At 45.4% G+C, this 24,616-nt stretch overlaps 1 protein-coding gene across 3 annotated transcripts in view; it reads left to right on the forward strand.

Annotated features, from left to right (window-relative positions):
• Positions 1 to 24,616, forward strand: part of DBH (dopamine beta-hydroxylase) — a 72,476-nt gene that overhangs the window by 17,673 nt on the left and 30,187 nt on the right. For 2 of the 3 annotated variants that reach the window (XM_056538869.1, XM_056538870.1), the window contains 4 exons: positions 5,072 to 5,218; positions 7,625 to 7,882; positions 20,921 to 21,097; positions 22,632 to 22,734. In XM_056538869.1, the coding sequence (XP_056394844.1) occupies positions 5,072 to 5,218; positions 7,625 to 7,882; positions 20,921 to 21,097; positions 22,632 to 22,734 (685 nt within the window). Of the gene's footprint in view, positions 1 to 1,836; positions 2,597 to 5,071; positions 5,219 to 7,624; positions 7,883 to 20,920; positions 21,098 to 22,631; positions 22,735 to 24,616 lie in introns of those variants that run through there. The other variant, XM_056538868.1, reaches the window with a different exon arrangement.

The raw sequence follows: 24,616 nt of genomic DNA on the forward strand, positions 1-24,616 counted from the left end.
AAGTTTAAAGAGTACCTGTCATCAAACCATATTTTCTAAACTAACTCAGATTATATTCCCTAACTACTCCTTACACCCCTTCTGCCCTTAAAATTTTTTTCTGAGCTTTAAAAAGTTCTGTATCATACCTTTCCCCTTGCTCACTTGGTGTGAGCTCCCAGCAGGAGAAAGTGGGCGTTCCCCAGCAGGGGCAACGTCAGTGAAGCCTGCGAGAGCTGTACTTTACCATGCCCCGCACCCATTTCCTGAGTTTGGTCTCCTGCCAGGCTAAGAGGAGACCAAACTAACTGTTTGATTTGCGCAAGGAACAAAACTTGCATTGAGGGAGTGTGGCCGTAACATCATCAGCCTCCGGCGCTGCACCCGACGCTCTAGACAAACACTGGTTGCAGCAGGGAGGCCCCTAGCGGCGGAGCCCCCGTGATCAGACATCTTATCCCCTATCCTCTAGGTCTAGGAAGTCTAGGGGTGGAGTATCCCTTTAAACTGTGTTCACACTTTAGCATTTTTTATTGCATTTATAACGTGCATTTTAGTTCTGATGCTGTTCTTCTGAACCCTTAAAAAGCAACAAACACACACATGATGTCCCTGATGTGCTCAGTCGGATTCAGGTCTGGGGAACGGGTGGGCCAGTCCATAGCAGCAGGAACTGCTGACACACTCCAGCCACATGAGGTCTAGCATTGTCTTGCATTAGGAGGAACCCAGGGCCAACTGCACCCGCATATGGTCTCACAAGGGGTCTGAGGATCTCATCTCGGTACCTAATGGCAGTCAGACTACCTCTGGCAAACACATGGAGGGCTGTGCGGCCACCAAAGAAATGCCACCCCACACCATTATTGACCCACCGCCAAACCGTTCATGCTGGAGGATGTTGCAGGCAGCAGAACGTTCTCCACAGTGTCTCCAGATTCTGTCACGTGCTCAGTGTGAACCTGCTTTCATCTGTGAAGAGCACAGGGCGCCAGTGGCAAATTTGTCAATCTTGATGTTCTCTGGCAAATGCCAAACGTCCTGCACGGTGTTGGGCTGTAAGCACAACCCCCAATTGTGGATGTCGGGCCCTCATACCACCCTCGTGGAGTCTGTTTCTGACTGTTTGAGTGGACACATGCACATTTGTGGCCTGCTGGAGGTCATTTTGCAGGGCTCTGGCAGTGCTCCTCCTGCTCCTCCTTGCACAAAGGCAAAGGTAGCGGTCCTGCTGCTGCATTATTGCCCTCCTACGGCCTCCTCCACGTCTCCTGATGTATTGGCCTGTCTCCTGGTAGCGCCTCCATGCTCTGGACACTACGCAGACAGACACAGCAAACCTTCTTGCCACAGCTCGCATTGATGTGCCATCCTGGATGAGCTGCACTACCTGAGCCACTTGTGTGGGTTGTAGACTCCGTCTCATGCTACCACTAGAGTGAAAGCACCGCCAGCATTCAAAAGTGACCAAAACATCAGCCAGAAAGCATAGGAACTGAGAAGTGGTCTGTGGACACCACCTGCAGAACCACTCCTTTATTGGGGTGTCTTTCTAATTGCCTATAATATCCACCTGTTGTCTGGTCCATTTGCACAACAGCATGTGAAATTGATTGTCAATCAGTGTTCTTCCTGAGTGGACAGTGTGATTTCACAGAAGTGTCATTGACTTGGAGTTACATTGTGTTGTTTAAGTGTTCCCCTTATTATTTTTTGAGCAGTGTAGTTTAGTGATGACTTATTCTCAAACCCAAGGAGAATCTCCTTGCTGTGGAGGACCCAACATGTGTAATACTTAATGTCTCCTGTGGTGGTGCTACAGAGAAATTGAAAGTGCCATAGATATAGATTACTGCTTATCACCAGTGGTCTCAGCAGTGGTACACTGTGTAGGAATTCTTATACCAAGTAGGGTTGTTTATAGGGAACAGTTGCATTAAAATCTTGACAGGTATAAATGGGGGATTATGTTTATAGGGGTAAATGCTCTTCAGATATCTGGCTGAGGCTGATGTACCTGGGGTGGACACTTAGTTTGCAGTAGTCGTCATTCAGAGACGTAGCAGACATTGATAGTCAGTTGAAGGCTACATGGACATCTCCAATTAGAGCCCATTAGTCTGTGGCAGCCAATGAAGACAACATGGCCTCGGGCATTGAGTGCAATGAGATTTGCAAACAACTAAATGTAATTATAGACCTTTGCTGACCCAACCTGCCGAAGAGAAGCCGAGGTATAAAAGTCACCAGCCGGGCGACTGCCTCCTGTTCACACACTGAGATGGCTGAGAGGAGACCCTGCTCCTTCTCCCACCTGAGGATCACCACGGTGGTCCCCATCTACTTCACCATGCTTGGTCTGATTTTGGGGCTGTCCCTGGTCGCTCGACACGACACGACCCAAGTGTCCAGCTCCTTCCCGTACACGGTCCCCCTGGACCCCGAGGGCTCCCTCCAACTCTTCTGGAATGTCAGCTATCCCGAGAAAGTGGTGAATTTCCAGATCCTCATCAAAAACCTAAAATTCGGAATGATCTTTGGCATGTCAGACCGAGGAGAATTCGAAGGTGCGGATTTGGCGGTCCTCTGGAGCGATGGATTCAGCTCTTATTTCGGAGTAAGATAATTTTTATTTTTCTTAGATATATTTTGCAGGTAGATATGATTTTTAGGGCACAATTCACCTCCCCAGAGAAGTACAGGCCCTCAGCACTGGACATATGGGGGATAAAGAAGAGATCATGGGGGCAGGGAGTTCTCCTGATATGGGGTCATCTCATTAAATAATATGCACAGGAGTCAGTATGTTCTTGGCTTCAGGTAACAGGGAACAATAGACTGCAATAAACTACACAGTCAGCAAGAAACCATAAAAAATAGATAGATAGATATGAGATAGATAGATATGAGATAGATAGATATGAGATAGATAGATAGATAGATATGAGATAGATAGATATGAGATAGATAGATAGATATGAGATAGATATGATATGAGATAGATAGATATTAGATAGATATGAGATAGATAGATATGAGATAGATAGATATGAGATAGATATGAGATAGATAGATATGAGATAGATAGATATGAGATAGATAGATAGATAGATAGATATGAGATAGATAGATATGAGATAGATAGATAGATATGAGATAGATATGAGATAGATAGATAGATAGATAGATATGAGATAGATATGAGATAGATAGATAGATATGAGATAGATAGATATGATATGAGATAGATAGATATGAGATAGATATGAGATAGATAGATAGATAGATATGAGATAGATAGATATTATATGAGATAGATAGATAGATAGATATGAGATAGATATGAGATAGATAGATAGATATGAGATAGATAGATAGATAGATATGAGATAGATAGATATGATATGAGATAGATAGATAGATATGAGATAGATAGATAGATATGAGATAGATAGATATGATATGAGATAGATAGATATGATATGAGATAGATATGATATGAGATAGATAGATAGATATGAGATAGATAGATATGAGTTAGATAGATATGAGATAGATAGTTATGAGATAGATAGATATGAGATAGATAGATAGATAGATAGATAGATATGAGATAGATAGATATGAGATAGATAGATAGATAGATAGATATGAGATAGATATGATTGATAGATAGATAGATAGATAGATAGATAGATAGATATGAGATAGATATGAGATAGATAGATATGAGAGATAGATAGATATGAGTTAGATAGATATGAGATAGATAGATAGATAGATATGAGATAGATAGATATGAGAGATAGATAGATATGAGATAGATAGACAGATATGAGATAGATAGATATGAGTTAGATAGATATGAGATAGATAGATAGATATGAGATAGATAGATATGAGATAGATACAGTAGATAGATAGATATGAGATAAATAGATATTAGATATGAGATAGATATGAGATGGATAGATAGATAGATATGAGATAGATAGATATGAGATAGATATGAGATAGATAGATAGATAGAAAGTGTATTTTATGTCATTCTATAAAGAATATATTTAGATTTCATAGTGCTGCTTTTTCTACATATAGATAGATAGATATGAGATAGATATGAGATAGATAGATAGATATGAGATCAATAGATATGAGATAGATAGATAGATTTTAGATAGATATGAGATATATAGATAGATAGATGATAGCTAGATATGAGATAGGTAGATATGAGATAGATAGACATGAGATAGATATGAGATAGATAGATAGATATGAGATAGATAGATATGAGATAGATAGATAGATAGATAGATATGAGATAGATAGATATATGATAGATAGATAGATATCCAAAGTTGAGAAACCTCCCGTGGAGCAGAAGGGCTCTTTGAGTGCTGCAAATATTTTCTTTTTGTATAGATAGATGATAGATAGATAGATATGAGATAGATAGATATGAGATAGATAGATAGATATGAGATAGATAGATATGAGATAGATAGATATGAGATAGATAGATATGAGATAGATAGATAGATAGATATGAGATAGATAGATAGATATGAGATAGATAGATATTAGATAGATAGATATTAAATAGATAGATGCTGGAGAGCTACAGATTAGATAACACTGCTATAGTATGAGGAAAGCTGTCGGCATGATGGGAGTTGTAGTTTGGGGGATGTGGCTGTAGTATGCAGGCTATCGGCATGGTGAAAGTTATAGTTTGGCAACAGCTGGAGGGATACGGGGTAGACAACACTGCTGTCAGGACATGATGGGTGTTGTAGTTCATTTAGGTTCTGCTAAACTGTTTCATTGGGTTAAGGCAGTGTTTCCCAACCAGTGTACCTCCAGCTGTTATAAAACTACAACACCAAGCATGCCCAGACAGCCAAAGCATGCTTGGAGTTGTAGTTTTGTGACAGCTGGAGGCACACTGGCTGGGAAACACTACAATATTGGGTTATAGCCATGTAAATGAGCAGGAAGCACAATCAATGACACATGACAAATCCAGCTCTGCTTCACCTGCCACCTCCAGCTCTGTGTGTACTATGATCTATGTTTATTTAATTTTCAGGACGCCTGGAGCGACAGCGATGGACATCTACATATCGATTCCCACCAAGACTACCAGCTGCTGTCAGCACAACAGACACCCGAGGGTCTCTATCTTGTCTTCAGAAGGCCGTTCACTACCTGTGACCCTAATGACTACCTCATAGAGGTACTCCATCTTTACTTCTCTATTACACCCAATTTAAGGGTGTGAGGGTCCTATAGGGAGACCATGTGCTGCTATGGGGCCCTTGGATGGAGGACATGCAGCCATGGTTGAGCCCATCCTCTTTCGTATTGAATGGTCAATGTGCAGGACTCTTCCCTACAAAAGAACAGCAGTGTTAACAGTCAAAGGGGCGGATAATTGGTCCATGGGGCATAGAAAGGATATAAACGGGAGATTAAGATCAGACCCCACTGTCCTGTGTTATAAAACCCAGCACCATATTGGTGGACGAGTCGATTTGTACTGTGAGATCCTCTCTCATCTATATATGCCCAATAAAATGCATTATTGGCAACAGTGGGGTACGTCTTGCCCGGTGTAGACAATGTATTGTAATGATAATTTGTGGCATGAATTAATTCATTGTAACACACATGGAGGATCAACACCTGCTATGTCATCATGTCCTGTTCTTGGATTTTAGTAGTTGCTGGCATGAGATTTGGGTTTTTGCCAGAGGAATGGATCTATGCTGGATTTTAGTTGTATCTGGCTGTTGGTGTGGCTTGTGCCTCCTTATGGTTATTTAAAGGAGTGCTGAGGACCCCGCAATCTCCTATTTGGAGCCCCAGTTCTACAGCACAGGAGCGCGTCATGACCCCCGCCCGAAGCAGAGGCCGCCACGCCCTCCATAAAGCTCTATGTGGGGGCGGCCTCCTCCTTGGGCAGGAGTCGGAACGTGCTCCTGTGCTGTAGAACTGGCTCTCCAAAAAGGACATTGCGGGGGGGCCTTCAGATAGGGGATAACTTTTTCTTCATGATACTTATCCTTTAAGGAACCAGAGAAATAGATCCATGCTGGATTTTAGTTGTATCTGGTTGTTGTTGTGGATTGTGCCAGAGAAATGGATCCCTGCCGGATTTTAGTTGTATCTGGTTGCTGGTTTGGTTTGTGCCTCCCTATGGTTATGTGGTTGAGGGTGTGAGTCAGCGCAGATGGAATTACCTTAGGGGCAGATGGTATTTACCCCTTGTATTTGTGATGCCAGGGTGTGGTTTATCCTCAATACCACCCGAAGGTATACCGCTGGACCCTGAGCTAGGCACGGGGGCAATAATGACTCTGGCGCCAAGTTATGGACAATGGTAGCTTTACTGAGTGACAGATGGAAAAATCTATACAGTTCAGCCAGGCCCACGGAGGTGACCAGTGACTTCAGAGACCTTAAGGGCTTGCTGACTTGCAATAGATGACTGTGACTGACTTGACTTGAGACTGACTAAGCTGTGACTGTAATTTACTTGTAGACTTGAAGGCTTGTGGCTGCAGGATGGACTTGAGGCCTCCTATGGACTTTACTGCAACTCAAGAGCATAAGAGACTGAGATAGCTCCACCCAGGGCTTATATAGGGGAGACTAGGAGGGGTCCCATAGGTCACCCTTAGGTCACATGGTCACTGATACCTCCTGGGTTACACTCACATGACAACTGGTGATCACATTTGAACATTTCTTAAAGCAATAACCCTCTTATATACATTTTACAGTATAACACATGGCAGTATAACAAGGGGACAGGTGTCGGGGGCCCAGGGGACACTGCAAGGAGGCTGCCTGACAGAGCAGCAAGGATACAGGGGTATAACTCTTGTACTGGGCCACCACAGTTATTTAAGGAACCAGATTAATGGATCCATGCTGCATTTTAGTTGTATCTGGTTGTCGGTGTGGCTTATGAGTCCTTTTGCTTAGAAGTATTTGCACCTGCTGGTGATAGTGGTTTTGCCATTCTGTGTTTCTGTGCTCTCTGTCCTGTTTAGTTGGTGCAGTCAGCATCTAGTTTGTTACCCTTGGTCTGCTGGCGCTAAACTTCCACTTATCTATGTATTTCCTTTCTGAATATTTATGTTAATTTGTGTTGGCCAGCGTATGTGGTTCTCGCCTGCTAGTGCTTTGTATGAATTGATTTGCAAGTACTACTACTCCTATCATTGGCAGTTAGTCAGGAGTGGCTCCTTCATCTTCCACAATCATCCTGACAAGTAGTTACTCATTATTTCTGACTAGATACAAGCTTGTGTTTATTTTTTGCGTGGTTTCTGATGGGTTCTCCTGTCCTGTTCTACCATTAATACCTGGGGGCATCTGTGTACATGAAGCACCCCAGAAAGGTGGGGGCTATAGGTGAAGTCTGGTTAGAAACATAGAATGTGTTGGCAGATAAGAACCATTTGGCCCATCTAGTGTGCCCAAAATTCTGAATGCTATCAATAATCTTTGTCCTTATCTTATATGAAGGATAGCCTTATGCAGCCTACATGCATCTCTTATGAGAATGGGTGTACTAGTTGGAATATTTACAGAATGTTCAAATTCTTCTTGTGTTTTTAATCTTCCCCTCCAGGATGGGACTGTGCATTTAGTCTATGCCCTGCTGGAGAAGCCATTCCAGTCCCTCTCCGCTATCAATATCTCCCTGCTCCACCGAGGACTCCAGCGGGTGCAACTTTTGAAGCCAGAGATTCGGAAGTCTCACCTACCAAAGGATGTAATAACAATGGATGTCAAAGCACCAAATGTTCTTATTCCAGATAAAGAGACAACTTACTGGTGTTACATCACCGAGCTGCCGGAGGACTTCTCCAAACACCACATAGTCATGGTAAGAGACTCCATTACTGCTCTCTATCCAAGTAGATATGGCCAAAGACTGAGGCAGCCACCAGATCAGGGGCATAGCTATAGGTGGATGCAGAGGTGGTAGTCGCACCATGGCCCTGGTGCTTAAAGGGGTACTCCACTGCCTCAGCGTTCGGAACATTTTGTTCTGAACGTTTGGTGCGGGCTGTGGGGGTTGGGATGTCACGCCCCCTCCCATAGGGTTGCATTGAGGGGCTTTTTATTCATTTTTTCATGATATAAAAAGTGACCAAAAATACGCTATTTTGGAATTTTTTTGCCCATACGCCATTGGCCGTGCAATTTATATAACAATATATTTTTATAATTCGGACATTTCCGCACGCAGCGATACCACATATGTTTTATTTACACAGTTTGGTTTTTTATAATGGGAAAAGGGGGTGATTCAAACTTTTATTAGGGAAGGGGTTAAATGATCTTTATGAACTTTTTATTTGTAACTTTTTTTTACAATGTTATAGCTCCCATAGGAGCGTGCGGCACTGCGATCAGTGCCGCGTACTATTAGCCTTGGGTCCCGGCCATTGTTTGAGGCCGGGCCCGACCCGCTATGACGCGGGTCCACACTGTGGCCCCACATCTTAGTGTGGGAGCGGACTCAGGGCGTACAGGTATGCCCTGAGTCCTTAAGTGGTTAAAGGGCAGGAGCTCAATTCCCCTTTTGAGCCTATGTGTGCATGTCCCTGATCCACAGGATAGGGGATAAGTGTCTGATCAGTGGGGGGGGGGGGGGTCCGACCACTGGGAACCCCAGCACCCCAGTGTTCTGAAGCTTTGTTTTCAGAACACCGGCTCTTCACTCGCTCAGAGCTGTCATGGTCGACATGCCCCTTCCATGTATCTCTATGGGAGAGCTGGGGCGCCAGGCAGGAGATGGCTGAGGATCCCAGCGGTCGGATCCCCCCCCCCGCGATCAGACACTTATCCTCTATCCTGTTAATAGGGGATAAGATGTAATGTACTGGAGTTCCCCTTTAAACCTCAATGTCAGTCTGGTGTCAGGAAAGTCAGGGCTACATTGATCTCAATTTTGAATTATTTTAATCCTAGGCTGAAGATTTGCTTTGATTCCTAGTAATATCCCCACTTACATAACATAGTCTCGGGCAGAGGGAGGGGGCTATAATCTACCCGCTTTCTCTTAGGAAACAGGTTTGCATTTTTTTTTTTTTTGCCGTCTCGAAAATGAAGATTAATTTCTGTCACCGTATATAATCATTGCTGCCTTCTGCTCCTCTGTTATAGCGTGCCTCTCCGAATGTGATATAAAATTAGGCTTTGCCATGGGAAAAAATCTGACAGAAGCCGGAGCGGGAGCCCAGTTTCTCTCCCTCCGTTCTTCCAGTTGACACTGAATTGTAATTACGCCGGTAATTATACACGCCGAATGGCGGATGTCATCCTGGTGATTCCTGACAGGCATGTTTGCCATACCAGCAGAAATGCCTCAACGAATGATGAAAAAGATTTAAGGGGGGGAAGAAAATTCTCCTCGTAATGATTCGTTGGATTCCTTAGGCTTCTCCAGATTAGAAAATTGCTCCCTGCAGGATGACAGACACTTCAGTCCATTCTGCACAATATCAAATGTAGAAAAAAAAACACAGCCCCCCCCCCTCCCCTAACAGGGAGATACAATATTCAATCTGTTGGACATGTACAACAACATGTAGAAGAAGCCCCCCGAGATCCAAGCATGGGGACAGTCCATTTATAGAGCAAATGCCTCAATATGATACACACAAAAAGTGGAGTAACTTTATACGTTGTATTACTAATCTTTTACTGATCCGGGATTACAGTACCTCCTGTAAATCTTTTATTAGAAAAATATAAATCAAAACAAACACAAAACCAGCACAACTTTTCCATAACTAAAAACAACAGTATGAAATAACATAAACCCAACTTTACATTTAAAAGAAAAGAACAAAAAGATCAAAAATCCTGCCTAACCGGCCAGCCCAGCTTTCCTACTAGAACTAGAAATACTAGAATTACACCTTACATAACTAAACAACACACTCATACAATTTGCATTACCAAAATATAATAAGAAACATAAAAATAGCACTATTTAGCTCTAACTCAAAAACACCCAAAGTTGGGAAAATGATACATTACAAATAGAAAACAAACTCTCCCACTGCACACCATTTTTTTTGCTTTTTTATTATTAATAATAATAATAATAATAATATAATAACACTATACTACACACATGCACACACATATATCCATATCATAACTACATTTTACCTAAGCAAAGAAAATCAAAACTACAACTCAAAACACCCAAACTTGGGAAAATATCACAGAAACACAATACACACATACGGTACTTACATACATCTTTACTATATACTACATATAACCTACAAAACCTAGACCAAAGAAACTAAATCCACAAAGGGATACAAAAATACCAAAGAAACATTACTACAAAAATAACAACTGGTTCAACTGCCATATCTATCTCAAATACAAAGAAATAAATAAAAAAAACACAAGATATAACATAAAATATATACATATAAACTATATACACTATGTACACCTATATACTATATACACTATATAAATACACAGAAAACACACCTACAAATATAATAGAAACATCCTACTCTAAACTGTCCCTTCACCCACACCACCCACCCTCCTGTACATGGGTCAGAGTTCATACAGTTCATAGTCCTCAATGTCCAGTCTACAACTGACCCATGCCAGGTCCACCAAACCAAACAACCACCACCCACAAATACACCCTCCCAACCTAGAACTCCTCCCAACCAACTTTAACATTGCCAGCTTTATAACATACATAAGCAAACAATACAACCCACTTTTGGCCCAAGTTCGGTGCCTGTAAGCCCTTCATAACCTTAACATCTGAAAACAAAACAAAAAGCTATGGTGCACATGCATTAGCCCACCACCAGGAAGAAGGATGGCAATCCTGATACATACAAAATTTACATTCTATCCCTAACCCCACCCTACTTTTCACCTTACAATTAACCCTAAAAATAAACTGACCCTGCACTCACCCTAACCCTGTCCCTACATTACTGTCCCTAACCAAAACAAGGGCACTCTACCCAAAAGGTCTAGTACCTAGGGCACATCAAAAGAAAAACCTCTCTACAGGGGAGAAGCCCTACTGGTATTAAGATTGCCATACTCCAAAGATCCGATCTTCCCGAGGTCACCGGTGATATTCCTACAGACCTCCACCTCGGAGAGGACTTTCCGCTGTGTAGACACTAAACACCGTGCATTCCATGTGTGGTACCTAACCACTAAACTGACTACAAATAAAGTGCCCCGATCTCGGACACCCAGGTTCCTGAATGCCCCATTAGCCCACTCCGGATAGGTATGGCTGGCAAGTTGACTCCAGCCGATGGAAGCGGCCACCCGGTTGTAGACCCCTATATTAAAGAGACAATGAAGCAGGAAGTGGTCCATGCTTTCCAGCATGTCCCCACACTCTTCTCGGGGACAATCCCGATCATCAGATCTCCTACACTTCAAATTGTCCCTTACACATGGCTTCCACTGAAAGCAGTGCCAGGCCAAGTCCCAAAACTTCTGGGGGATCCTTTTCATATTTAAAAGATACAACCCCACCCTCAGATCCCGACCTGGGCAGTCCCTGAGCTCCAGAGGCTTCTGGAAGTGGGTCAACAGAACCCGTTTGTCAAGGAACTGCCTTGACTGGGTCCTGATCTCCCACACTCCCAGACCCCACCAACGTATCGCCTTCAGAGTCGGGGTAGCGTAAGCCTGAACATATCCATGGGGCGTACGGAGGTCCTTCACTTGCCCTCCTGTCTCCCATTCCTGGAAGAAAGGCTGAAACCACTCCCTGCAGGAGAGTACCCACGGAGGAGCCCTCTCTGACCAGAGGTTTGAGATGTTGGCTTTCAAGAAGATGTTCGTTAAGAACACCACAGGGTTAACCATAGATAAACCCCCTAGTCTCCTTGTGCGGTACGTAACCTCCCTCTTGACTAGGTTCATCCTGTTCCCCCATAACTGTTGGAAAAACAGGCTGTAGATCCTAGTGTAGTAAGCCTCTGGCAAGATACATACGCTGCCCAGATAGATAAACAAGGGGAGCTGGTACGATTTGATCAGGTGTACCCTTTCCCTGATGGTCAAAGACCAATCCTTCCACTGCTTCACCTTCTGAGTGGCATCCTGGAGCTTACCATCCCAGTTTTTGGTGGGATAATCATCCTGGCCGAATTTGATGCACATGATTTTTGCTGAGTCTTGGGGCCCTGGGAGTGTGTCTGGGAGATCAAACTTGGGATCTCCCCCTCCCAGATGCCTCTGAGTAGCGGTCCACCTCTGACATCAACACATCAGCCTCCTCTCTCTCTCTCTCTCTCTCTCTCTCTCTCTCTCTCGAGGACACGAAAATGGTGACATCATCAGCGTACGCCACCACTCTCTGGGCGACATCCAGCTACGCCAGACTCATCCTGACTCCCGCCAATGGCCCACAATCTACCCTCCGGACAAAGGGATCGATCGCGAACATGTATAAAAGCGGGCTCGAAGGACAACCCTGACAGACTCCGGACCCCACCACAAAAGAGCGTCCAGACCAACCGTTTACCAGCGGGAAACTCTCTGCCCTTGCATATAAAGTAACAAGCCAATTCACAAATGTACTCAGTAAGCCATATCTCAGGAGGACGGACCAGAGGTACTCGTGGTTCACCCGATCAAATGCTTTGGCCGGATCCAGGGACAGCAAGTACCCCTTCCAGAGACCTGCACTACTCCGCTCCACTGCATCCTGGACACCGAAAACAGCACTTAAGGTGCTTCGGCCTGGAACCGAGTAATGCTGGGCCCCCGAAAGGAACCGGGGTGCAAACTTCACCAACCGATTAAACAGTATCTTGGCCAGAAGCTTCCTGTCCATATTGAGAAGAGCCAGCCAATTCTCAATACGGCTGGGATCTTTACCCTTTGAGAGAAGAATCAGGGCTGACCTCCTCATTGACTTTGGCAGAGTGCCCGAGGAGAGACACTCATTGAATACCTCAGTAATGAGGGGAGCTAAGGACTCCTTAAAGGTCCTGTACCACTCAGATGTTAAGCCATCCGGACCTGGCAACTTCTTAGGGGCAAGCCCCTCGATCGCCAGTCTCACTTCCTTTTCCCTGATTTCTTCTGCCAAAACATCAAGAGAGGGGTCTACTCCTGGCTCAGGAATGGTTTCAGCCAGGAAAGCCGACATCTTGTCCCAATCCAGATCCTTCCTTCCCAAGAGGTGCGAGTAGAAGGATCTGACGACCTCCAAGATCCCTGATCTGGACCAATTCAGAGATACCGTACTATCAATCAGTCCTGAAATTACTTTACTACTCACTGACATCTTACAAATTTCTGTAAGGGTCGGGCGAGCGGTACTTCCCGAAATCCCTCTCAAAAACCAAAGATGCGTGCCTATCGTACTGACACCTCATAAGCAAGGACTTCACTCTGGAGATAGCCTCTCGGTTACCTCCAGTCGAGAGAAGAAGCTCGAGTTTCCTCCTTTGACCCTGATACAGGTCATACCTGTTCGGGGACCTGAGGTCCGAGAGCTGGCGGAAGAACCCCGCAGCCTGCTTTTTAAATATCTCCCACCACTCTGACTTACTACTACATAGGGTACATAGGGCCAGTAGAGGTACCAGACTCTGAAGAAAATCCTCAAAGGACTGTCTTATCTCCGCTTCCTTTACCCATCCGGGGGGTCTCTGAAGCATTAAGGAAAACAAAATCATACAGTGATCAGAGAATTCCACCTCAACCACGGACATTGCGGAAGAGACGGCTTCCTCCTTTAAATAAAACCTGTCTAACCTAGACCTGCAGCTACCTCAATGATAGGTGAAACCCGCGTTGCCTGAGGGGCTCCGGATGTGGGCATCCTCTAGGCGAGCATCCCTAACTATATTATTGTGAGTTATGCTATCATAAGCCAGTGGACCATTGGAACCTCTCCTATCTTGGGACATTGTGACAGTATTGAAGTCCCCTCCAAAGATCACTTGTCGACCCGTAAAAAGAAAGGACTTAATCTTGCCCCTTCATGAGGACATCTAAGATCAGGAACCTCCCCATTTCTAACTCAATAATCCGTCTGCATTCAACAGCAGCGGTAAAAAGGACCGCCACCCCACTATATGGCTCAGCCGCAAGGGACCAGTGGGAGGGACCGCGCCTCCACTCTCTCCTGGCTTGTATCAGAGAGGCTAGATCTGACAACCCGGTCTCCTGTAAAAAGAAAATATCGGCTTCAACACAGCTGAGAAAATCAAAGGCTGCTAATCTAGCCGTATTCGACTTTATACTGGCACAGTTAATAGATGCCAGCATTAATGGGGTGAGTGCCGCCATCATGGGTAATTGAGTAAGATGTCCCTAACCCCCTCATTTCAGTTTTTTCTTTACCCCCTCATCCCCAGATGAGGAAGCTTCTTTCTCTTTTAACCTTTTTTTTGGACTCAGACTGGTCCATTTTTGAATCCCCATCTCCACCTGGCTCTGGTTTGGCCCCATCCCCTGAGGAAACTTCCCCATCAGGACAGGGCCCAGTTCCCCCTGGAGGCTCCCCCACTTCAGGTACCCCATCCTCGACCCCCCCCCTCCAAGGAGGGAGAGGAGATGGTATCGAGAACACAGTACCGGTTAGACAGATCAATCAGAGGGGGGGCAGGTAAGCTTCCGCTTGGGACCTGGTCCGTAGCTCAGGGACTAGAGGGCTCTGTCCTATTCTTTCTCCCTTTACTGCCCTTCTATTTTGGCCTATCTTCACCCCCCTCATCCACACATTCACAGTGGGAGGAATCGGAAAGATCGGCCTTGCTGCCTTCTTCTCTACAGATTCTCCTCATTTCCTCATCCAGCACATTCTCCTCCAGGACGTCAGCAGTTTCAGGACTAACCTCTGGAGCAGGGCCAGAAGCTACCCCTGCCAGATGGGAACTCTCCAGTTCCCTGCTCCTTCTCCGATTAGCCTCCCGCCTCAGCTTGGCGGGACTTTTCCTCTTTACTGACCCTGTTGCACCTTCACCCGCACTCGTGCCCTCCCCAGCTGAGGCAACATTACTGCTCTCCCCAGCCAAGGTGACCGTTGTACGGGCAAAGGCGCTAGGACAACGGCTGAAAGGGTGTCCTAAGACACCACACAGATGACACCTGATCTGCCTACAAGATGCGGCAAGATGACCTACCCCACCACACAGAGCACAGACCTGCACGGTACATGCTGCGCTAAAGTGAGTGGGGCTGCCACACCTGTGACAGACCTTGGGCTGCCCCTGGTAGAAAATTTGGATTCTGTCTCTCCCAAGAAAAGCAGCTGAGGGGATGTGGGCAACAGTGCTCCCTGAATGCTTCAGTTTGATGGAAAATGTCCAGGCCCCAGACCAGATCCCATGTTCCTCATAGTTCTTTTTTGGCATGTCCGTCACATCCCCATATCGGCTGAGCCAGTTCATGATGTCATAGCAAGATAGTGACTCGTTACGTGTCAAAACAGTCACTTTCTTGGCCAGATTCTGACAGGATATCGCCTTTACGGCTCTCTTTTCACCATCTCATAGTTCGACCAGAAAAGTTCCAAACCCTCTGGCCAAACAAAACTGATGTCAAACTCAGAAGTAACGTAGGGGTGGATTAGGGCAAAGATGTCACTTGCCCTGAATTCCATCTGGAGGAGGAACTCGACCACCTTTCCCCGAGGCGAACACATATCTTGGCCCCTTCACACTAAACAGACCACATTCCTATGGCCACTTTACTGCCTGGATGTCTAGAGGGACCAGACCACCTCCCCGTTTTGTTCCTGGAATGTGCCTAAGCCATGTCTTTCTATCCAAAAAGACAGGTCAACCTCACACCTCCTCTCTACCTGGATTGACCTGTCTCCCCTACGTAGAGCCTCCAGGAGGCACTGTTGCAAGTGACCCCCAGGGCCAGACGGAGATGGGGATCCCCCCTGATCCCCCGGCAGTGACGCTGGCATAGCTTCTGGGAGAAGAAGCCACTACTGGGGGGGGCAGTCGAACCAGAACCTGGCCTAGACCCCAAACCAGGACACTTATTCTTAACTGAAGTGTCAGCCACCAAACCTCTCTCTGGCATTCTACTACCACTCCTCACCTGCATTTCACTTGCACCCCTCTCTTGCACTCCACTTGCACCCCTCTCTTGCACTCCACTTGCACCCCTCTCTTGCTCTCCGCTTGCACCCCCCTCATCCACACTACTACTACAACTCCTCCCATGCACACTACTATAACTCACATTCTGCACATTACCATTTTATTAAAACATTTTCTCTCACTTTCACTCCTGCCTACACTCTCCCTTGGTGTTTTAGAGGCCGGGCTGGCTAGGTTTATTGCTGGTTTAAGGGTTGCTGGTTTAAGGATCAGCGCTGCACAGCTCTTCTGTTCAGTCTTCTGGGGCACAGACACAGGCTCTGCCCCCTCGCACAATGCCATAGATTTTGGCGGGAGCTGTCCCACCGGACGCACTCCCGCCCCGCCTACTGCAGCTGATGCCCGCAGCATCAGAACTGGTACCAACCATATCAACCAGGGGACCGCCCCTTGAACCAACAAGGTACGGCCCCCGGACACTCCCCCCCGTCACAGGGGAGTGCCCTGCAGCGCCAGGACCTGTACCGCCCACTTCAATCGGGGGACCACCCCTTCGAACGGGTAAATCTGCTGCCATTTTCTGGTGTCTGGACACCCTCCCCCCTCACAGGAGGGTGCCCTTTTTTTTCTATAGCACCCGCGGCCAGTTTGGGTGCATTACTGTATCCCCCATGCTGGCCCGCTCCACTACAGAAACGGGGTCTGGCAGATTGGGGGACCTAGCACCCTGAACCGGCTTCTCAGCCGACCAAGGTTGCTGGAAAGAAGAAAAGACAAACTTAACTCCTTGTGTCTTCTTCCTCTTCTTGCCCTTCGCTTGCTTCTTCTTTCCCTTCTCCTCTGGGCCTAAATCATCACCGAAAGAGAAGTTTTGTAGATGGGAGGGGTACTCCTGCATAACACCCGCAGGAGACCCCCATCCACCAAGCCGCTGCAATCACTACAGTCACTGCCATCATCATCATCCTCACTGGAGGGAGGTAAGGTCACCTGAGCTAGGTTCACACGGTCTTCACTCAGGGTAAGTGGGGGGTCAGGGGTAACAGTGGTGTCACATACAGAACCCGTGTCCATATCCCCCTCACTCACATCCCCCTCCTCACCTCCCTCCATCTCCTCCTCCTCGCTCTGGCAGTCATCTTGGTGACTTTCTTTTTCTGCACCTCTGGAGACCTACATTTTGGAGAACCTCTCTTCATTAAGAAGCTTCTCACTGAAGATGCCAGCTCCAGCCACAATGTCCGATCTTATATGAACAATCTCCTCCACTTCTTTCTTTAATGTTCTCACCTTTGCAGTGAATGCTGCTCGCTTGCCATTAGCTGCTTTATCCGCCTGGTAACTTGCAAACTTTATGTCTTCTCTAAGACCACGTAGCTGTTTCCCAAGCTGTTCATATTTTGCCATCTTCGCCTGGATTCTAGTTCCGAAAGTCGCCAGGGATTCCCTTGGCCCCTTTACCCCCCATTGCTGGGGTTCTGAGGAGCCTGAGGTAGATGCCTTTCCTCCACTCCTTTGCCTGGAAGAGCTTCTTTTTCTGGATGAGCTTCTGGTGGAAGCTTTGCAGCTCTCAGCAGGGGACAGGGGAGGGGGGCCCTGGTGGATCTCCTCACCCCATCATGGCTACTGGCCGTTGCATTATCCTTCACACTCCCCGCCGGCCGAGAACAGGGAGTGCAAGATGAAGCCCCAGATTCCTGAGGCTCCATAGCACGAAAACCTTCCCAGGAAGTAACAGGAGCTCAGACACACCCACCCTCTCTCCAGAGCTGTACTCACTATTCTGCTGGTGGAGTCACTGTGTACATACATTACATTACTTATCCTGTACTGATCCTGAGTTATATACTGTATTATACTCCAGAGCTGTACTCACTATTCTGCTGGTGAGGTCACTGTGTACATACATTACATTACTTATCCTGTACTGATCCTGAGTTATATCCTGTACTATACTCCAGAGCTGTACTCACTATTCTGCTGGTGAGGTCACTGTACATACATTACATTACTTATCCTGTACTGATCCTGAGTTATATCCTGTATTATACTCCAGAGCTGTACTCACTATTCTGCTGGTGGGGTCACTGTACATACATTACATTACTTATCCTGTACTGATCCTGAGTTATATCCTGTATTATACTCCAGAGCTGTACTCACTATTCTGCTGGTGGGGTCACTGTGTACATACATTACATTACTTATCCTGTACTGATCCTGAGTTATATCCTGTACTATACTCCAGAGCTGTACTCACTATTCTGCTGGTGAGGTCACTGTGTACATACATTGCATTACTTATCCTGTACTGATCCTGAGTTATATCCTGTATTATACTCCAGAGCTGTACTCACTATTCTGCTGGTGAGGTCACTGTGTACATACATAACATTACTTATCCTGTACTGATCCTGAGTTTAATCCTATATTATTCCCCAGAGCTGCACTCACTTTTCTGCTAGTGGAGTCACATATATTACATTACGGGTCCTGTCCTTTATTATTTCTATACATCGCCCAATGCAGCCTATGAAGTGATGATAACAGGTGTTGTTTACACGGCCTCCACAATTGTGAATCAAAGCCTCCTACACATACTGTATGTTAGTATAAAGATAGAACATGGAACCCTCAGCCCCCCCCCCCTCCCTCCCCAATCATCTTGGCAAAGCTCCTTTGTTTTCTTTTTCTTTGTAAGATGCAATATTATTATCATTTTCCAATTAAAATACATAGCCAGTTTATGTTTCTATACAGTACTCAGATAATAGCGGTATACAGTCCTACAATAAGAGCACCATATAGTTCCCAAATGATAACACCGTACAGCTTACAAATAATAGCCCCATATTCCCCCCCCGGGTAGTAGAACTACACAGTCCCAGAATAATACCACCATATGGTCTACAAATAGTAGCGCATGCCTTACCCAAATAGGAGCAGTATAAAATCCATAAAGAATAGCACCATACGGTCTCCAAATAATAGCACCATATACTGCCCAGATAATAGTGCAAGTGCAGATGTTACAGCAAGAAAATATGTCTGTGCCTGGGACTAGAGTTGACACCTTTCTTGCAAAAAAATTTATAAAATACCGGCCATGCTAATTTGCATAATTAATTATATATGCGTGACATCACAGGATACATATATGCAGGGGGAATTTGGTCCTATTCTGACCCCTATAACTTTTTTATTTCTCCTTACATAGGCCTGTATGAGGCTAATTTTTTACGCCCCGGACTGTAGTTTTGAACAGAACCATTTTTGTTTTAAAGTGACTTTTTGATCGCTTTTTTTAATTAAATTCGGGAGTTGCCCTTAGTTGCTAACTACAACTCCCAGCATGCCCTGATACAAGCTGTGGCTCAGCAGCTGCCCCAAATAAAAGCTACAACTCCCAGCATGTTGGACCATATAGTAGTATATAGTATGGGTCAGTGTTTCCCAACCAGGGGTGCCTCCAGCTGTTGCAAAACTACAACTCCCAGCATGTTGGACCATGTAGTAGTATATAGTATAGGTCAGTGTTTCCCAACCAGGTGTGCCTCCAGCTGTTGCAAAACTACAACTCCTAGCATGTTGGACCACATAGTAGTATATAGTATGGGTCAGTGTTTCCCAACCAGGGGTGCTTCCAGCTGTTGCAAAACTACAACTCCTAGCATGTTGGACCACATAGTAGTATATAGTATGGGTCAGTGTTTCCCAACCAGGGGTTCCTCCAGCTGTTGCAAAACTACAATTCCCAGCATGCCCGGACAGCCGTTGGCTGTTTGGGCATGCTGGGAGTTGTAGTTTTGCAACAGCTGGAGGCACTCTGGTTGGGAAACACTGGTATAGTATATGGTGCAACATTCCGGAAGTTGTAGGATTGGTTGGATAAATACCGGCCATTGCATTGTCGGTATTTTTAATATAAAAATACCGTCAGGGTCACCAAAATACCGGCTGTGTCGGGGAAATACCGGCCAGGTGGCGACCCTACCTGGGACATGGAGCCCTCTGCTGGTCAGGGTTGGTGTCACACTGAGAGAACGGCTTGTTTTATGCGCTGTTGGCTTACACAGTAAAAAGTAGGTTATACTGTAGATAGAGGTTGTGGTACTCCCGAGGTATTAGTCATTAATCCCTTTCTCTCTGTCCTGAAATGGATCTAGCTGTTTGGCTATGAGCTTTACCTAAAATTCTATACTCAGAATTGGAGCTGCAATTCCTAACTGCAGAGTGCAGGTTTCTGAAGCTCCATAGCCTCAGAGCCACTTGGTCATAGGCCTAGCCTGAAGCCGAGTGGGGTCCTTCAAATAATTACATTATGTAACCCCCAATCAATAGTACCATACACCACTCAGATAATAGTGCAGCAGTACAAACAGAGCCCAGATGTTACAGCAGAGAGAGATGATGGTGGGACGGCCAGGACCTGCAGTCCTCCATTGGTCACACTGGCAAAAGGGCTTTCACAGGACTCTCCCACACATTGTGGGCTCGCACAGTTATGATGGGTTGCACTGTAGTTGCTGGTGAAAGTGAGGTCCTAACAATGCAGTAGGGCACTTGTACACCTTCTCCCCTCAGGCTGTATAATTTTCAGCTTTTTCTTCTGCTCAATCTCTTTCTCCCCAAATAATAGCATTGTGAGGTCTACAAATTACAGTACCATTCTCTCCACAACTTACAGTACCATACTCTCCCCAAATATTGCAGTCAAGTCAAACAGTGTCTTGAATGTCAATGGCGGCTGTTGTCTATAGGTATAAATGTCCACCCCTTGAATGTTCTCCTCTTATATCTCCATCTCATCTCTTTGTCCCTAGTATGAACCGATCATCATGAAGGGACACGAGGCCATAGTGCATCACATGGAAGTCTTCCAGTGCTCAGAGGAGTACGATGTGATCCCCCACTATAGTGGACCGTGTGACTCCAAGATGAGACCACAAAGGCTTGACTACTGCAGGCACGTCCTGGCCGCCTGGGCAATGGGGGCAAAGGTTGGTATAACAGTGAGATGTCATTTGTAAGGCCCAGGGCATACATGTCATGGACACTTATAATGGGGACATACATGTCATGGACACTTATAATGGGGACATACATGTCATGGACACTTATAATTAGGGTTGCCGGTATTGTGGCCACCCTGCCGCTATTTTTATATAAAAAATACCGGTAATACACTTATAATGGGGGCTCATATGTCATGGACACTTATAATGGGGGCTCACATGTCATGGACACTTATAATGGGGGCTCACATGTCATGAATACTTATAATGGGGGCTCACATGTCATGGACACTTATAATGGGGGCTCACATGTCATGAATACTTATAATGGGGGCTCACATGTCATGGACACTTATAATGGGGGCTTATATGTCATGGACACTTATAATGGGGGCTCACATGTCATGAATACTTATAATGGGGGCTCACATGTCATGAATACTTATAATGGGGGCTCACATGTCATGGACACTTATAACGGGGGCTCACGTGTCATGGACACTTATAATGGGGGCTTATATGTCATGGACACTTATAATGGGGTCTCACATGTCATGAATACTTATAACGGGGGCTCACATGTCATGAATACTTATAATGGGGGCTCACATGTCATGAATACTTATAACGGGGGCTCACATGTCATGAATACTTATAATGGGGGCTCACATGTCATGGACACTTATAATGGGGGCTCACATGTCATGAATACTTATAATGGGGGCTCACATGTCATGGACACTTATAATGGGGGCTCACATGTCATGGACACTTATAATGGGGGCTCATATGTCATGGACACTTATAATGGGGGCTTCTATGCCATGGACACTTATAATGGGGGCTCATATGTCATGGACACTTATAATGGGGGCTCATATGTCATGGACACTTATAATGGGGGCTCACATGTCATGAATACTTATAATGGGGACTCACATGTCATGGACACTTATAATGGGGGCTCATATGTCATGGACACTAATAATGGGGGCTCACATGTCATGGACACTTATAATGGGGGCTCACATGTCATGGACACTTATGATGGGGGCTCACATGTCATGGACACTTATAATGGGGGCTCACATGTCATGGACACTTATAATGGGGGCTTATATGTCATGGACACTTATAATGGGGGCTCACATGTCATGAATACTTATAATGGGGGCTCACATGTCATGAATACTTATAACGGGGGCTCACATGTCATGAATACTTATAATGGGGGCTCACATGTCATGGACACTTATAATGGGGGCTCACATGTCATGGACACTTATAATGGGGGCTCACATGTCATGGACACTTATAATGGGGGCTCACATGTCATGGACACTAATAATGGGGGCTCACATGTCATGGACACTTATAATGGGGGCTCACATGTCATGGACACTTATGATGGGGGCTCACATGTCATGGACACTAATAATGGGGGCTCACATGTCATGGACACTTATAATGGGGGCTCACATGTCATGGACACTTATAATGGGGGCTCCCTGTATTGCAGCCATTTTACTATCCTGATGATGTCGGCTTGGCCTTCGGAGGTCCCAGATCTTCTCGGTTCCTTCGACTAGAAGTTCATTACCACAATCCTCTGGAACTGAAAGGTAAATCTGTGTGTATGGAGAAAGACAGACCACCCCGCCAGTCTCACATAGGACCTGCAGATCATCTCATCTTCAGCTTCCCTGTCTGTCTCATTTATAACCAACAGATCTTCTCATATTTACCCCTTTGCTTTTCAATCTACTCTGCAGTTCATCTCATCTTCAGCCAACCTGTTTCCCAAAATGTGGATCATCTTATGTCTTATCCACCTTTCCAGTCTTATATATAGCCTGCAGATCATCTCATCTCTATCCACCCCTCAAGTTTAATATGTACCATGCAGATCATCTCATCTGTGTAAGTCTTATATATATCTCCTGCAGATGATCTCTAGCCACCCCTTCCTGTCTAATATAACCTGTAGATAATCTTATCCTTATCCACTCTTCCAGTTTTAAACAAAGCCTGCAGATTATCTCATCTATATCCACCTCTCCAGTCTTATATGTAGCCTGCAGACCATCTCATCTGTATCTACCCTTCCAGTCTAATATGTTGCCTGCAGATCACCTCATCTCCATCCACCCTTTTAGTCTTAAACACCGCCTGCAGATCATCACATCTCTATCCACCTTTTAATCTTAAACACAGCCTGCAGATCATCACATCTCTATCCACTCTTCCAGTCTTATACATAGCGTGCAGACCATCTCATCTTTATCTACCCTTCCCGTCTTATACATAGCCTGCAGACCATCTCATCTCTATCCACCCTTCCAGTCTTATTCATAGCCTGCAGTCTATCTCATCTTTATCTACCCTTCTGTCTTATACATAGCCTGCAGACTATCTCATCTTTATCTACCCTTCCAGTCTTATACATAACCTGCAGACCATCTAATTTCTAGCCCTTCTTCCAGTTCCATACATAAACAGGATCTCCTCTCTCACCTTCCAGACTCATGTATATATAGCCTGCAGACCATCTCATCTTTATCTGCCCTTCCAGTCTTATACATTGTCTGCAGAGCATCTCATTTCTAGCCCTTCTTCCAGTTCCATACATAAACAGGATCTCCTCTCTCACCTTCCAGACTTGTGCATATATAGCCTGCAGATCATCTCATCTTTTTGCTATAGATATGATGACACTGGAGCCTGCAGCAGCGCTGATGATTTTGCTCATAAGGAAGAGAAATAACCATTTTTTATTAATAAATATATTTTTACCCAGAACCAGCTCGAAGCTTTAAATAAGAGAGCAGTGATATAATGGATTATAAATAGCAGCGCTGAAATACCTAGCAACGCAGCGCACCCCATCATACACGACAAATCCCAGAACCCATCGTGCTGCACAATGCCACCTTCACATGCCGCAGCTGAAGGGTTAATGCGCCCCTCTTTCTGGAGGTCTGATAGCGGGATGACGCCTCCACCATGGCTGTACGATGACTTCTGGTGCCAGCGCCAGCGTCTGTTCATTATTATAGCCCCGGAGCGAAACCTCATTATCAGATCTCTATAAAGCATGTCAGACCGCTATGTGCCATGGAGGACGGGGGCGCTGAGGACTGGGAGTTCAGTGCTGGGTGCCCGGCTGCCTCAGTGACACATAGCAGATAATACCAAGCTCTGCCCGCTCTACACAATGCAATCTGTTGAGCAGACACAATGCTCTTGGCAGTGGTGGCCGCACGGTATTTATAGATGTTGGTAGCATTAAAGTTCAAATTTATTTAACTTTTTTGGAACAAAGGGATTTATCCCAGCTCTGAAAAATGTGATGTAAAATGCCGTGACTGATTCCCCGATCCCCAGTAACAGGGAGGCTGATAGTATGGGCGCCGCTCTTAGAATAGAAAGTCTATAAAGAGAGTAAGTCAATGCTCAGAGCCTATGTGCAAGGATTATCAAAGGACTGGGCATCTTGACGGGGCT

The sequence above is a fragment of the Hyla sarda genome, chromosome 9, assembly GCF_029499605.1.
Source record: "Hyla sarda isolate aHylSar1 chromosome 9, aHylSar1.hap1, whole genome shotgun sequence".
Taxonomy (NCBI): Eukaryota; Metazoa; Chordata; class Amphibia; order Anura; family Hylidae; genus Hyla; species Hyla sarda.